Below are 15,354 nucleotides of genomic sequence, written 5' to 3' on the forward strand. Positions count from 1 at the left end.
CAGGTGGAATTCTAGGGAAGAAGAACCTTGGCAATTTAGCATCATGAAACACCAAGAGGTCAGTCTCACCCTTGCTTCAGATTTCAGCCAAAAAAATTACAGTGCTCAGAATGAGCTGGAATTATGCACGTATGCTCTGTAGAAGGTGTCCTTTATTTTGCAGGTGGAATTGTAGGGAAGAAGACCCTTGGTAATTTAGCATCATGAAACACCAAGAGGTCAGTCTCACCCTTGCTTCAGTTTTCAGCCAAAAAAATTACAGTGCTCAGAATGAGCTGGAATTATGCACGTATGCTCTGTAGAAGGTGTCCTTTATTTTGCAGGTGGAATTGTAGGGAAGAAGACCCTTGGCAATTTAGCATCATGAAACACCAAGAGGTCAGTCTCACCCTTGCTTCAGTTTTCAGCCAAAAAAATTACAGTGCTCAGAATGAGCTGGAATTATGCACGTATGCTCTGTAGAAGGTGTCCTTTATTTTGCAGGTGGAATTGTAGGGAAGAAGAACCTTGGCAATTTAGCATCATGAAACACCAAGAGGTCAATCTCACCCTTGCTTCAGTTTTCAGCCAAAAAAATTACAGTGCTCAGAATGAGTTGGAATTATGCACGTATATGTTCTGTAAAAGGTGTCCTTTATTTTGCAGGTGGAATTGTAGGGAAGAAGACCCTTGGCAATTTAGCATCATGAAACACCAAGGTGAGTCTCACCCTTCCTTCAGTTTTCAGCAAAAAAAATCACAGTGCTCAGAATGGGCTGGAATTATGCACGTATATACTCTGTATAAGGTGTCCTTTATTTTGCAGGTGGAATTGTAGGGAAGAAGACCCTTGGCAATTTAGCGTCATGAAACACCAAGGTGAGTCTCACCCTTCCTTCAGTTTTCAGCAAAAAAAAAAAATCACAGTGCTCAGAATGGGCTGGAATTATGCACGTATATACTCTGTATAAGGTGTCCTTTATTTTGCAGGTGGAATTGTAGGGAAGAAGAACCTTGGCAATTTAGCATCATGAAACACCAAGAGGTAAGTCTCACCCTTCCTTCAGTTTTCAGCCAAAAAAATTACAGTGCTCAGAATGAGCTGGAGTTATGCACGTATACTCTGTATAAGGTGTCCTTTATTTTGCAGGTGGAATTCTAGGGAAGAAGAACCTTGGCAATTTAGCATCATGAAACACCAAGAGGTCAGTCTCACCCTTGCTTCAGTTTTCAGCCAAAAAAATTACAGTGCTCAGAATGAGCTGGAATTATGCACGTATACTCTGTATAAGGTGTCCTTTATTTTGCAGGTGGAATTCTAGGGAAGAAGAACCTTGGCAATTTAGCATCATGAAACACCAAGAGGTCAGTCTCACCCTTGCTTCAGTTTTCAGCCAAACAAATTACAGTGCTCAGAATGAGTTGGAATTATGCACGTATACTCTGTATAAGGTGTCCTTTATTTTGCAGGTGGAATTGTAGGGAAGAAGACCCTTGGCAATTTAGCATCATGAAACACCAAGAGGTAAGTCTCACCCTTGCTTCAGTTTTCAGCCAAACAAATTACAGTGCTCAGAATGAGCTGGAATTATGCACGTATACTTTGTATAAGGTGTCCTTTATTTTGCAGGTGGAATTGTAGGGAAGAAGAACCTTGGCAAGAACCTTGGCAATTTAGCACCATGAAACACCAAGAGGTAAGTCTCACCCTTCCTTCAGTTTTCAGCCAAAAAAATTACAGTGCTCAGAATGAGCTGGAGTTATGCACGTATACTCTGTATAAGGTGTCCTTTATTTTGCAGGTGGAATTCTAGGGAAGAAGAACCTTGGCAATTTAGCATCATGAAACACCAAGAGGTCAGTCTCACCCTTGCTTCAGTTTTCAGCCAAAAAAATTACAGTGCTCAGAATGAGCTGGAATTATGCACGTATACTCTGTATAAGGTGTCCTTTATTTTGCAGGTGGAATTGTAGGGAAGAAGAACCTTGGCAATTTAGCATCATGAAACACCAAGAGGTCAGTCTCACCCTTGCTTCAGTTTTCAGCCAAAAAAATTACAGTGCTCAGAATGAGCTGGAATTATGCACGTATGCTCTGTAGAAGGTGTCCTTTATTTTGCAGGTGGAATTGTAGGGAAGAAGAACCTTGGCAATTTAGCATCATGAAACACCAAGAGGTCAGTCTCACCCTTGCTTCAGTTTTCAGCCAAAAAAATTACAGTGCTCAGAATGAGTTGGAATTATGCACGTATATGTTCTGTAGAAGGTGTCCTTTATTTTGCAGGTGGAATTGTAGGGAAGAAGAACCTTGGCAATTTAGCATCATGAAACACCAAGAGGTCAGTCTCACCCTTGCTTCAGTTTTCAGCCAAAAAAATTACAGTGCTCAGAATGAGCTGGAATTATGCACGTATGCTCTGTAGAAGGTGTCCTTTATTTTGCAGGTGGAATTGTAGGGAAGAAGAACCTTGGCAATTTAGCATCATGAAACACCAAGAGGTCAGTCTCACCCTTGCTTCAGTTTTCAGCCAAAAAAATTACAGTGCTCAGAATGAGCTGGAGTTATGCACGTATACTCTGTATAAGGTGTCCTTTATTTTGCAGGTGGAATTCTAGGGAAGAAGAACCTTGGCAATTTAGCATCATGAAACACCAAGAGGTCAGTCTCACCCTTGCTTCAGTTTTCAGCCAAAAAAATTACAGTGCTCAGAATGAGCTGGAATTATGCACGTATACTCTGTATAAGGTGTCCTTTATTTTGCAGGTGGAATTGTAGGGAAGAAGAACCTTGGCAATTTAGCATCATGAAACACCAAGAGGTCAGTCTCACCCTTGCTTCAGTTTTCAGCCAAAAAAATTACAGTGCTCAGAATGAGCTGGAATTATGCACGTATGCTCTGTAGAAGGTGTCCTTTATTTTGCAGGTGGAATTGTAGGGAAGAAGACCCTTGGCAATTTAGCATCATGAAACACCAAGGTGAGTCTCACCCTTCCTTCAGTTTTCAGCAAAAAAAAAAAAAAATCACAGTGCTCAGAATGGGCTGGAATTATGCACGTATATACTCTGTATAAGGTGTCCTTTATTTTGCAGGTGGAATTGTAGGGAAGAAGACCCTTGGCAATTTAGCGTCATGAAACACCAAGGTGAGTCTCACCCTTCCTTCAGTTTTCAGCCAAAAAAATTACAGTGCTCAGAATGAGCTGGAGTTATGCACGTATACTCTGTATAAGGTGTCCTTTATTTTGCAGGTGGAATTCTAGGGAAGAAGAACCTTGGCAATTTAGCATCATGAAACACCAAGAGGTCAGTCTCACCCTTGCTTCAGTTTTCAGCCAAAAAAAAATTACAGTGCTCACAATGAGCTGGAGTTATGCACGTATACTCTGTATAAGGTGTCCTTTATTTTCCTGGTAGAATTCTAGGGAAGAAGAACCTTGGCAATTTAGCATCATGAAACACCAAGAGGTCAGTCTCACCCTTGCTTCAGTTTTCAGCCAAAAAAATTACAGTGCTCAGAACGAGCTGGAATTATGCACGTATACTCTGTATAAGGTGTCCTTTATTTTGCAGGTGGAATTCTAGGGAAGAAGAACCTTGGCAATTTAGCATCATGAAACACCAAGAGGTAAGTCTCACCCTTGCTTCAGTTTTCAGCCAAACAAATTACAGTGCTCAGAATGAGCTGGAATTATGCACGTATACTTTGTATAAGGTGTCCTTTATTTTGCAGGTGGAATTGTAGGGAAGAAGAACCTTGGCAAGAACCTTGGCAATTTAGCACCATGAAACACCAAGAGGTAAGTCTCACCCTTCCTTCAGTTTTCAGCCAAAAAAATTACAGTGCTCAGAATGAGCTGGAGTTATGCACGTATACTCTGTATAAGGTGTCCTTTATTTTGCAGGTGGAAATGTAGGGAAGAAGAACTTTGGCAATTTAGCATCATGAAACACCAAGAGGTCAGTCTCACCCTTCCTTCAGTTTTCAGCCAAAAAAATTACAGTGCTCAGAATGAGTTGGAATTATGCGCGTACACTCTGTATAAGGTGTCCTTTATTTTGCAGGTGGAAATGTAGGGAAGAAGAACTTTGGCAATTTAGCATCATGAAACACCAAGAGGTCAGTCTCACCCTTGCTTCAGTTTTCAGCCAAACCAATTACAGTGCTCAGAATGAGCTGGAATTATGCACGTATACACTGTATAAGGTGTCCTTTATTTTGCAGGTAGAATTGTAGGGAAGAAGGACCTTGGCAATTTGGTATCATGAAACACCAAGAGGTCAGTCTCAACCTTCCTTCAGTTTTCAGCAAAAAAAAAAAACAATTACAGTGATCAGAATGAGCTGGAATTATGCATGTATACTCTGTAGATGGTGTCCTTTATTTTGCAGGCTGAATTGCAGCGGAAGAACGTTGGCAATTTGGCATCATGAAACACCAAGGTGAGTCTCACCCTTCCTTCAGTTTTTAGCAAAAAAAAAAAAACTGTAGTGCTCAGAATGAGCTGGAACTATGCACGTATACTCTGCAGATGGTGTCCTTTATTTTGCAGGTGGAATTGCAGGGGAAGAACCTTGGCAATTTGGCATCATGAAACACCAAGAGGTCAGTCTCACCCTTCCTTCAGTTTTCAGCCAAAAAAATTACAGTGCTCAGAATGAGTTGGAATTATGCGCGTACACTCTGTATAAGGTGTCCTTTATTTTGCAGGTGGAAATGTAGGGAAGAAGAACCTTGGCAATTTAGCATCATGAAACACCAAGAGGTCAGTCTCACCCTTGCTTCAGTTTTCAGCCAAAAAAAAATTACAGTGCTCAGAATGAGCTGGAGTTATGCACGTATACTCTGTATAAGGTGTCCTTTATTTTCCAGGTGGAATTCTAGGGAAGAAGAACCTTCGCAATTTAGCACCATGAAACACCAAGAGGTAAGTCTCACCCTTCCTTCAGTTTTCAGCCAAAAAAATTACAGTGCTCAGAATGAGCTGGAGTTATGCACGTATACTCTGTATAAGGTGTCCTTTATTTTGCAGGTGGAATTCTAGGGAAGAAGAACCTTGGCAGTTTAGCATCATGAAACACCAAGAGGTCAGTCTCACCCTTGCTTCAGTTTTCAGCCAAAAAAATTACAGTGCTCAGAATGAGCTGGAATTATGCACGTATACTCTGTATAAGGTGTCCTTTATTTTGCAGGTGGAATTGTAGGGAAGAAGAACCTTGGCAATTTAGCATCATGAAACACCAAGAGGTCAGTCTCACCCTTGCTTCAGTTTTCAGCCAAAAAAATTACAGTGCTCAGAATGAGCTGGAATTATGCACGTATGCTCTGTAGAAGGTGTCCTTTATTTTGCAGGTGGAATTGTAGGGAAGAAGACCCTTGGCAATTTAGCATCATGAAACACCAAGAGGTCAGTCTCACCCTTGCTTCAGTTTTCAGCCAAACCAATTACAGTGCTCAGAATGAGCTGGAATTATGCACGTATACACTGTATAAGGTGTCCTTTATTTTGCAGGTAGAATTGTAGGGAAGAAGGACCTTGGCAATTTGGTATCATGAAACACCAAGAGGTCAGTCTCAACCTTCCTTCAGTTTTCAGCAAAAAAAAAAAACAATTACAGTGATCAGAATGAGCTGGAATTATGCATGTATACTCTGTAGATGGTGTCCTTTATTTTGCAGGCTGAATTGCAGCGGAAGAACCTTGGCAATTTGGCATCATGAAACACCAAGGTGAGTCTCACCCTTCCTTCAGTTTTTAGCAAAAAAAAAAAAAACTGTAGTGCTCAGAATGAGCTGGAACTATGCACGTATACTCTGCAGATGGTGTCCTTTATTTTGCAGGTGGAATTGCAGGGGAAGAACCTTGGCAATTTGGCATCATGAAACACCAAGAGGTCAGTCTCACCCTTCCTTCAGTTTTCAGCCAAAAAAAAAAAACTGTAGTGCTCAGAATGAGCTGGAACTATGCACGTATACTCTGCAGATGGTGTCCTTTATTTTGCAGGTGGAATTGCAGGGGAAGAACCTTGGCAATTTGGCATCATGAAACACCAAGGTGAGTCTCACCCTTCCTTCAGTTTTTAGCAAAAAAAAAAAAAAAAACTGTAGTGCTCAGAATGAGCTGGAACTATGCACGTATACTCTGCAGATGGTGTCCTTTATTTTGCAGGTGGAATTGCAGGGGAAGAACCTTGGCAATTTGGCATCATGAAACACCAAGAGGTCACCCTCACCCTTGCTTCAATTTTCAGCAAAAAAAAAAATTCTCGTGCTCAGAATGAGCTGGAATTATACCCTTACCCTTCCTTCCATTTTCAGTACAAATATGAAAGTGTACAGAATGAGCTGGAATTATGCATATATACTCTATAATAGGTCCTCTTTATTTTGCTGGTGGAATTACCTTGGCAAATTGGCATCAAAACACTGAGAGGTCAGTCTTACCATTCCTTCCATTTTTAACAAAAAAATTAAAATGAAAGTGCTCAGAATGAGCTGGAGTTATATATAGGAGCATATATACTACTCTGTAGAATGTGCTCTTTTATCTTTTCTTCCACTTTCTGCTACAAAAATTTAAAGTGCTAAGAATAAAGAGGAATTATGCACATATACTCAGTAGAAGGTGCTCTTTATTTTGCAGGTGGAGTTGCAGGGGTAGAACAACCTCGGAAATTTGGCATTAAAAAACCCTAAGGGTTACCTAAGGCCAAATTTCCCAGGGTCTTACTACCTAAGGGTCTAAGTCTTCTCAAATTACCTAAGGGTGTTACTTTTTTTTTTTCATTTTCAGCAAACAAGTAAAAGTGCTTAGATTGAGCTGGAATTATGCACATATGCTCAGTAGATTGTGCCCTTTACGTATTTTGCAGGTGGAGATGAAGGGAAACAAGGGCCTTAGGTGCACGGGGTGAAACTACAGGCTTGTGGAATAAAAAATGAGAGTTGTAGGGAGTTATAATGCTTTCTCCTTTTCGCCTTCCCTTCCCTTTCCCTTCTTCCCTTTGGTTTTATTGGTTAAAGTTTCAATTGCTTAGCAGCGTGTGTGTATATGTGGGAGTTTGTGAATAAATCTGTGGGTTCATACTTCGCTGTTGTGTTATCTGTCGTCAGGTCCTTGGCTGCTTGTGCTTCACAATGTGTATCAGATTTTAACACTGGTGAAGGATCCTGGAAATACGGCCACACACACACACAAAAAAAATAAATAACACGAGTCAAGCTGTTCTGTATTTTGCAGGTGGAGTGGCGCGAAAGGAAGGATATACGGAAACGGGCATCCGAAACTTCAACTCCGCCCTCCTCCCAGTCTACGCTTTACACGTTCCATTCTCTAATATGAGCTGGTACCAACTCCCTCGCTCCATTCCTGTTATTCCATTCTCGAGTGCCGAGCACAATTTATTCGTAACACCGTGATATTGAAGACACTGTGCATAATTAAGAATTCTAGAAAGGTGAGCGGCTCTTGCCTAAAGGGTGCTAAAATGTTCTTAAAAAGTGCTCCCCGTAAACAAAAACTACGAGAAGGGTGAGAAGGTTAGCACCATGCACCCTCCCCTTTACCACATTCGAGACATCCTCTCACCTGACAACCCTGCTCAAATTTTTCGAGGGAAATGGACTCGTCCTGAAGGGAGGTAAAGGACACCCCCTTGGTCGAGTCCATTGTGATACGCTCAGTAGAATGGGCAAAACTAGCACTCCTCGCACCCAAATCGTGCATTTTTTATGGAAAGTACGTGGCGCCCCCTAGCGGGGACGTCCGGAACTAATTCAAGGCCACGTTAGAGGTCAAACAAGGTTATTCAAGGTCAAACAAGGTCAAACAAGGTCAATCAAGGTCAAACGGTAAAATTAAGTTTTTGCCATTTTCGACAAAATTTTACAAATTTTCAAGGTCGTTTTAGAGGTCAAGTAGCGGTCAAATAGAGGTCACTCAAGGTCAATCAAGGTGACTTTTTGGGAAATGGACTCGCCCGGACGAGTTCATTAATGGACTCGTCCAAGGGGTGTCCTTTCCCTCCCCGGACGAGTCCATTAATGGACTCGTCCGGGGATGTACCACCGGCTGGAAGAGTCCATTTTTCTGAATTTGCTTTGTAGGAATTTCTGCGGCATTTTCGTGAGGCGGCGCTGAGGCTTCGCAAGAGTAGATACTGCGCAATTTGTTTACGGGCTCCAGATCTTTAGAAAGTCCAGTTTGAGCCTCCGATAAGCAGCACTTAATGCAAGATTCTGTAAATTATCTACGATTAGTCTCTCACCTTTCGTTGTTTAGCAATGGTTTATTCTGCACTTTTCCATCGGGACCCATGCTCTATATGACCTGGATTAATTTACTAAACATTCGATCAAAGTGAGACGACGTTTAATCATACGTAAATGCAACTCAATAACCATTACAAACGAATTGACACTCGACGTGAAGTTTTGTGGTCTTCCACGGCCAAATTCTCCCTGTAACCGTGCTTTCTGAAGACAATTTTCGGCGTTCCTTCTTCCTCTCCCATTCCATCTGCAGAATAAAGAGCTCCTCTTACTGAGTATGCGTTCTGTTTCTGCTCAATAGAGCATTTCTACTATTTCACTGAACATGGAAAAGAAGACAAGACTAACTCCAGGATAAACAGCACCTTTACTATATCACTGAACATGGAAAACAGGGTACGACTAACTCCAGAATAAACAGCACCTTTTACTGAGCACGTGATGTGCACTGTGTTCCAGCTCAATAGGAGCATTTTACTTATTCACCGAATAAGGAAAAGGTAGGGCTAACCTCTTGGTGTTTTCTGAGACCAACTATCGGCGTCCCTTCTTCCTCTCCCATTCCAACTGCAGAATAAAGAGCTCTCACTGAGTATGTGTTTTGAGTTTCAGCTCAATACGGGCATTTTTATTATTTCACTGAACATGGAAAAGAAAGTGAGACTAACTCCAGAATAAACAGAACCTTTTACTAAGCGTGTGATGTGTGCTGTGCTTTAGCTCAATAGGAGCATTTTTTTCTATTTGACTGAACATGGAAAAAAGGTAACACTAACCTCTTGGTGTTTTCTGAGACCAACTATTGGCGCCCCTTCTTCCATTCCACCTGCAGAATAAAGAGCTCCTCTCACTGAGTATGTGAGCTTAGTTTCAGCTCAGCGGGAGCATTTTTACTATTTCACCCAACATGGAAAAAAAGGTGAGACTGACCTCTTGGTGTTTTCTGAGGCCAACATTAGGTGTTCCTTCTTCCTCTCCCATTCCATCTGCAGAAGAAAGAGTGCCATTTACTGAGTATGCGCGCTTAGTTTCAGCTCAGTAGGAGCATTTTTATTATTTCACTGAACATGGAAAAAAAGGTAACACTAACCTCTTGGTGTTTTCTGATACCAACTATTGGCGCCCCTTCTTCCTCTCCCATTCCACCTGCAGAATAAAGAACTCCTCTCACTGAGCATGTGCGCTTAGTTTCAGCTCAGTAGGAGCATTTTTACTATTTCACCGAACATGGAAAAAAAGGTGAGACTGACCTCTTCTTGTTTTCTGAGGCCAACTTTCGGTGTTCTTTATTACTCTCCCATTCTATCTGCAGAAGAAAGAGTATCCTTTACTGAAAGAGTATCCTTTACTGAGTATGTGCGCTTAGTTCCAGCTCAGTAGGAGCATTTTTATTATTTCACAGAACACGGAAATGGAGGTAAGACTAACCCCTTGGTGTTTTCTGAGACCAACTATCGGCGTCCCTTCTTCCTCTCCCATTCCACTTGCAGAATAAAAAGCTCCTCTCACTGAGTATGTGTTCTGTGTTTCAGCTGAATAGAAATTTTTTTTATTATTTCACTGAGCATGGAAAAGAAGGCAAGACTAACCTCTTGGGTGTTTTCTGAGACCAACTATCGCCGTCCCTTCTTCCTCTCCCATTCCACCTGCAGGATAAAGAGATCCTCTCACTGAGTATGTGTTTCAGCTCAATAGGAATTTTTTTATTATTTCACTGAGCATAGAAAAGGTAAGACTAACCTCTTGGTGTTTTCTGAGACCAACTATCAGCGTCCCTTCTTCCTCACCCATTCCACCTGCAGAATAAAGAGCTCTTCTCACTGAGTGTGTGTTCCGCGTTGCAGCTCAAAGGATTTTTTTATTATTTCACTGATCATGGAAAAGAAGGTAAGACTAACCTCTTGGTGTTTTCTGAGACCAACTATCGGCGTCCCTTCTTCCTCACCCATTCCACCTGCAGAATAAAGAGCTCTTCTCACTGAGTGTGTGTTCTGCGTTGCAGCTCAATAGGAATTTTTTATTATTTCACTGATCATGGAAAAGAAGGTAAGACTAACCTCTTGGTGTTTTCTGAGACCAACTATCGGCGTCCCTTCTTCCTCCCCCCATTCCTCCTGCAGAATAAAGAGCTCTTCTCACTGAGTGTGTGTTCTGCGTTGCAGCTCAATAGGATTTTTTTTATTATTTCACTGAGCATGCAAAAGAAGGTAAGACTAACCTCTTGGTGTTTTCTGAGTCCAACTACCGGCGTCCCTTCGTCCCTATTCCATCCGTAGAAGAAAGAGTACCCTTTACTGAGTATGCGCGCTTAGTTTCAGCTCAGGAGGAGCATTTTTATTATTTCACTGAACATGGAAAAGGTAAGACTAACCTCTTGGTGTTTTCTGAGACCAACTATCGGCGTCCCTTCTTCCTCTCCCATTCCGCCTACAGAATAAAGAGCTCTTCTCACTGAGTGTGTGTTCTGCGTTTCAGCTCAATAGGAATTTTTTTATTATTTCACTATGCATGGAAAAGAAGGTAAGACTAACCTCTTGGTGTTTTCTGAGACCAACTATAGGCGTCCCTTCTTCCTCACCCATTCCACTTGCACAATAAAGAGCTCCTCTCACTGAGTATGTGTTCTGTGTTTCAGCTCAATAGGAATTTTTTATTATTTCACTGAGCGTGGAAAAGAAGGTAAGACTAACCTCTGTGTTTTCTGAGACCAACTATCGGCGTCCCTTCTTCCTCTCCCATTCCATCTGCAGAAGAGAGAGTACCCTTACTGAGTATGTGCGCTTAGTGTCAGCTCAGTAGGAGCATTTTTATTATTTCACTGAACACGGAAAAGAAAGTAAGACTAACCTCTTGGTGTTTTCTGAGACCAACTATCGGCGTCCCTTCTTCCTCTCCCATTCCACCTGCAGAATAAAGAGCTCCTCTCACTGAGTATGTGTTCTGTGTTTCAGCTCAATTAGAATTTTTTTATTATTTCACTATGCATGGAAAAGAAGGTAAGACTAACCTCTTGGTGTTTTCTGAGACCAACTATCGGCGTCCCTTCTTCCTCTCCCATTCCACCTGCAGAATAAAGAGCTCCTCTCACTGAGTATGTGTTCTGTGTTTCAGCTCAATTAGAATTTTTTTATTATTTCACTATGCATGGAAAAGAAAGTAAGACTAACCTCTTGGTGTTTTCTGAGACCAACTATCGGCGTCCCTTCTTCCTCTCCCATTCCACTTGCAGAATAAAGAGCTCCTCTCACTGAGTATGTGTTCTGTGTTTCACCTCAATAGGAATTTTTTTTTTATTATTTCATTGAGCATGAAAAGAAGGTAAGACTAACCTCTTGGTGTTTTCTGAGACCAACTATCGGCGTCCCTTCTTCCTCTCCCATTCCACTTGCAGAGTAAAGAGCTCCTCTCACTGAGTATGTGTTCTGTGTTTCACCTCAATAGGAATTTTTTATATTATTTCACTGAGCATGGAAAAGAAGGTAAGACTAACCTCTTGGTGTTTTCTGAGACCAACTATAGGCGTCCCTTCTTCCTCTCCCATTCCACTTGCAGAATAAAGAGCTCCTCTCACTGAGTATGTGTTCTGTGTTTCACCTCAATAGGAATTTTTTTTATTATTTCATTGAGCATGAAAAGAAGGTAAGACTAACCTCTTGGTGTTTTCTGAGACCAACTATCGGCGTCCCTTCTTCCTCTCCCATTCCACTTGCAGAGTAAAGAGCTCCTCTCACTGAGTATGTGTTCTGTGTTTCACCTCAATAGGAATTTTTTATTATTTCACTGAGCATGGAAAAGAAGGTAAGACTAACCTCTTGGTGTTTTCTGAGACCAACTATAGGCGTCCCTTCTTCCTCTCCCATTCCACTTGCAGAATAAAGAGCTCCTCTCACTGAGTATGTGTTGTGTGTTTCAGCTCAATAGGAATTTTTTATTATTTCACTGAGCATGGAAAAGAAGGTAAGACTAACCTCTTGGTGTTTTCTGAGACCAACTATGGGCGTCCCTTCTTCCTCTCCCATTCCACTTGCAGAATAAAGAGCTCCTCTCACTGAGTATGTGTTCTGTGTTTCAGCTCAATAGGAATTTTTATTATTTCACTGAGCATGGAAAAGAAAGTAAGACTAACCTCTTGGGTGTTTTCTGAGACCAACTATCGGCGTCCCTTCTTCCTCTCCCATTCCAACTGCAGAATAAAGAGCTCTCACTGAGTATGTGTTTTGTGTTTCAGCTCAATACGGGCATTTTTATTATTTCACTGAACATGGAAAAGAAAGTGAGACTAACTCCAGAATAAACAGAACCTTTTACTGAGCGTGTGCTCAATAGGAGCATTTTTTTCTGTTTGACTGAGCATGGAAAAAAAGGTAACACTAACCTCTTGGTGTTTTCTGAGACCAACTATTGGCGCCCCTTCTTCCATTCCACCTGCAGAATAAAGAGCTCCTCTCACTGAGTATGTGAGCTTAGTTTCAGCTCAGCGGGAGCATTTTTACTATTTCACCGAACATGGAAAAAAAGGTGAGACTGACCTCCTCTTGTTTTCAGAGGCCAACTTTCGGTGTTCTTTATTACTCTCCCATTCTATCTGCAGAAGAAAGAGTATCCTTTACTGAAAGAGTATCCTTTACTGAGTATGTGCGCTTAGTTTCAGCTCAGTAGGAGCATTTTTATCATTTCACTGAACATGGAAAAGAATGTAAGACTAACCTCTTGGGTGTTTTCTGAGACCAACTATCGCCGTCCCTTCTTCCTCTCCCATTCCACCTACAGGATAAAGAGATCCTCTCACTGAGTATGTGTTTCAGCTCAATAGGAATTTTTTTATTATTTCACTGAGCATAGAAAAGAAGGTAAGACTAACCTCTTGGTGTTTTCTGAGACCAACTATCGGCGTCCCTTCTTCCTCTCCCATTCCACCTGCAGAATAAGGAGCTCCTCTCACTGAGTATGTGTTCTGTGTTTCAGCTCAATAGGAATAACAGGAATTTTTTATTATTTCACTGAGCATGAAAAAGAAGGTAAGACTAACTCCAGAATAAACAGAACCTTTTACTGAGCGTGTGATGTATGCTGTGCTTTAGCTCAATAGGAGCATTTTTACTCTGCCATTTTTTTACCTTTTTTCCATGTTTTTCCTTTTTTCTGTGCTTTAGCTCAATAGGAGCATTTTTACTATTTCACTGAACATGGAAAAATGGTAAGAATAACCTCTTGGTGTTTTCTGAGACCAACTATTGGAGCCCCTTCCTCTCCCATTACACCTGCAGAATAAAGAGCTCCCACTGAGTATGTGCGCATAGTTTCAGCTCAGTAGGAGCATTTTTACTATTTCACCGAACATGGAAAAAAGGTAAGACTGACCTCTTGGTGTTTTCTGAGGCCAACTTTCGGTGTTCCTTCTTCCTCTCCCATTCCATCTGCAGAAGAAAGAGTACCCCTTACTGAGTATGTGCGCTTAGTTTCAGCTCAGTAGGATCATTTTTATTATTTCACAGAACACGGAAATGGAGGTAAGACTAACCCCTTGGTGTTTTCTGAGACCAACTATCGGCGTCCCTTCTTCCTCTCCCATTCCACCTGCAGAATAAAGAGATCCTCTCACTGAGTATGTGTTTCAGCTCAATAGGAATTTTTTTATTATTTCACTGAGCATAGAAAAGAAGGTAAGACTAACCTCTTGGTGTTTTCTGAGACCAACTATCGGCGTCCCTTCTTCCTCTCCCATTCCACCTGCAGAATAAGGAGCTCCTCTCACTGAGTATGTGTTCTGTGTTTCAGCTCAATAGGAATAACAGGAATTTTTTATTATTTCACTGAGCATGAAAAAGAAGGTAAGACTAACTCCAGAATAAACAGAACCTTTTACAGAGCGTGTGATGTATGCTGTGCTTTAGCTCAATAGGAGCATTTTTACTCTGCCATTTTTTTACCTTTTTTCCATGTTTTTCCTTTTTTCTGTGCTTTAGCTCAATAGGAGCATTTTTACTATTTCACTGAACATGGAAAAATGGTAAGAATAACCTCTTGGTGTTTTCTGAGACCAACTATTGGAGCCCCTTCCTCTCCCATTACACCTGCAGAATAAAGAGCTCCCACTGAGTATGTGCGCATAGTTTCAGCTCAGTAGGAGCATTTTTACTATTTCACCGAACATGGAAAAAAGGTAAGACTGACCTCTTGGTGTTTTCTGAGGCCAACTTTCGGTGTTCCTTCTTCCTCTCCCATTCCATCTGCAGAAGAAAGAGTACCCCTTACTGAGTATGTGCGCTTAGTTTCAGCTCAGTAGGATCATTTTTATTATTTCACAGAACACGGAAATGGAGGTAAGACTAACCCCTTGGTGTTTTCTGAGACCAACTATCGGCGTCCCTTCTTCCTCTCCCATTCCACCTGCAGAATAAGGAGCTCCTCTCACTGAGTATGTGTTCTGTGTTTCAGCTCAATAGGAATAACAGGAATTTTTTATTATTTCACTGAGCATGAAAAAGAAGGTAAGACTAACTCCAGAATAAACAGAACCTTTTACTGAGCGTGTGATGTATGCTGTGCTTTAGCTCAATAGGAGCATTTTTACTCTGCCATTTTTTTACCTTTTTTCCATGTTTTTCCTTTTTTCTGTGCTTTAGCTCAATAGGAGCATTTTTACTATTTCACTGAACATGGAAAAAAGGTAAGAATAACCTCTTGGTGTTTTCTGAGACCAACTATTGGAGCCCCTTCCTCTCCCATTACACCTGCAGAATAAAGAGCTCCCACTGAGTATGTGCGCATAGTTTCAGCTCAGTAGGAGCATTTTTACTATTTCACCGAACATGGAAAAAAGGTAAGACTGACCTCTTGGTGTTTTCTGAGGCCAACTTTCGGTGTTCCTTCTTCCTCTCCCATTCCATCTGCAGAAGAAAGAGTACCCCTTACTGAGTATGTGCGCTTAGTTTCAGCTCAGTAGGATCATTTTTATTATTTCACAGAACACGGAAATGGAGGTAAGACTAACCCCTTGGTGTTTTCTGAGACCAACTATCGGCGTCCCTTCTTCCTCTCCCATTCCACTTGCAGAATAAAAAGCTCCTCTCACTGAGTATGTGTTCTGTGTTTCAGCTGAATA

General features: G+C 41.4%; 2 protein-coding genes and 1 long non-coding RNA gene across 8 annotated transcripts; 1 reads left to right on the forward strand and 2 right to left on the reverse strand.

The window, feature by feature from the left end:
* Positions 1–4,044: 4,044 nt before the first annotated feature.
* LOC135370110 (uncharacterized) lies at positions 4,045–4,423 on the forward strand. Its single transcript, XR_010415219.1, has 3 exons — positions 4,045–4,097; positions 4,203–4,257; positions 4,370–4,423. It is a non-coding gene; the product is annotated as an uncharacterized LOC135370110 (long non-coding RNA).
* Positions 4,424–8,332: 3,909 nt separating this feature from the next.
* LOC135370350 (uncharacterized) lies at positions 8,333–10,283 on the reverse strand. Of its 6 annotated transcripts, XR_010415307.1 has the most exons (10): positions 10,148–10,283; positions 9,990–10,045; positions 9,839–9,895; positions 9,678–9,781; positions 9,500–9,555; positions 9,340–9,395; positions 9,180–9,235; positions 9,026–9,075; positions 8,761–8,816; positions 8,333–8,496 (listed from the first exon to the last, which is right to left on the reverse strand). XR_010415307.1 is itself a non-coding variant. In XM_064604082.1 (9 exons), the coding sequence occupies exons 5-9, from the start codon at positions 9,388–9,390 to the stop codon at positions 8,371–8,373; spliced, it is 339 nt and encodes a 112-aa protein (XP_064460152.1). In that variant the 5' UTR covers positions 9,391–9,395; positions 9,500–9,555; positions 9,839–9,895; positions 9,990–10,045; positions 10,148–10,283; the 3' UTR covers positions 8,333–8,370. The 6 variants fall into 6 exon arrangements, 5 of the variants coding, with proteins under 5 accessions (XP_064460152.1, XP_064460153.1, XP_064460151.1 ...); XM_064604082.1 differs by lacking the exon at positions 9,678–9,781; XM_064604083.1 differs by lacking the exon at positions 9,678–9,781 and having other exon boundaries at positions 9,500–9,579.
* Positions 10,284–11,903: 1,620 nt separating this feature from the next.
* Positions 11,904–13,827, reverse strand: LOC135370349 (uncharacterized). Its single transcript, XM_064604077.1, has 10 exons — positions 13,771–13,827; positions 13,611–13,666; positions 13,111–13,166; positions 12,957–13,013; positions 12,779–12,830; positions 12,625–12,674; positions 12,376–12,432; positions 12,218–12,310; positions 12,059–12,138; positions 11,904–12,003 (listed from the first exon to the last, which is right to left on the reverse strand). The coding sequence occupies exons 1-10, from the start codon at positions 13,819–13,821 to the stop codon at positions 11,977–11,979; spliced, it is 579 nt and encodes a 192-aa protein (XP_064460147.1). The 5' UTR covers positions 13,822–13,827; the 3' UTR covers positions 11,904–11,976.
* Between the last annotated feature and the right edge of the window lie 1,527 nt (positions 13,828–15,354).

Source organism: Ornithodoros turicata, chromosome 10 (genome assembly GCF_037126465.1).
Source record: "Ornithodoros turicata isolate Travis chromosome 10, ASM3712646v1, whole genome shotgun sequence".
In the NCBI taxonomy this organism is placed as follows: domain Eukaryota; kingdom Metazoa; phylum Arthropoda; class Arachnida; order Ixodida; family Argasidae; genus Ornithodoros; species Ornithodoros turicata.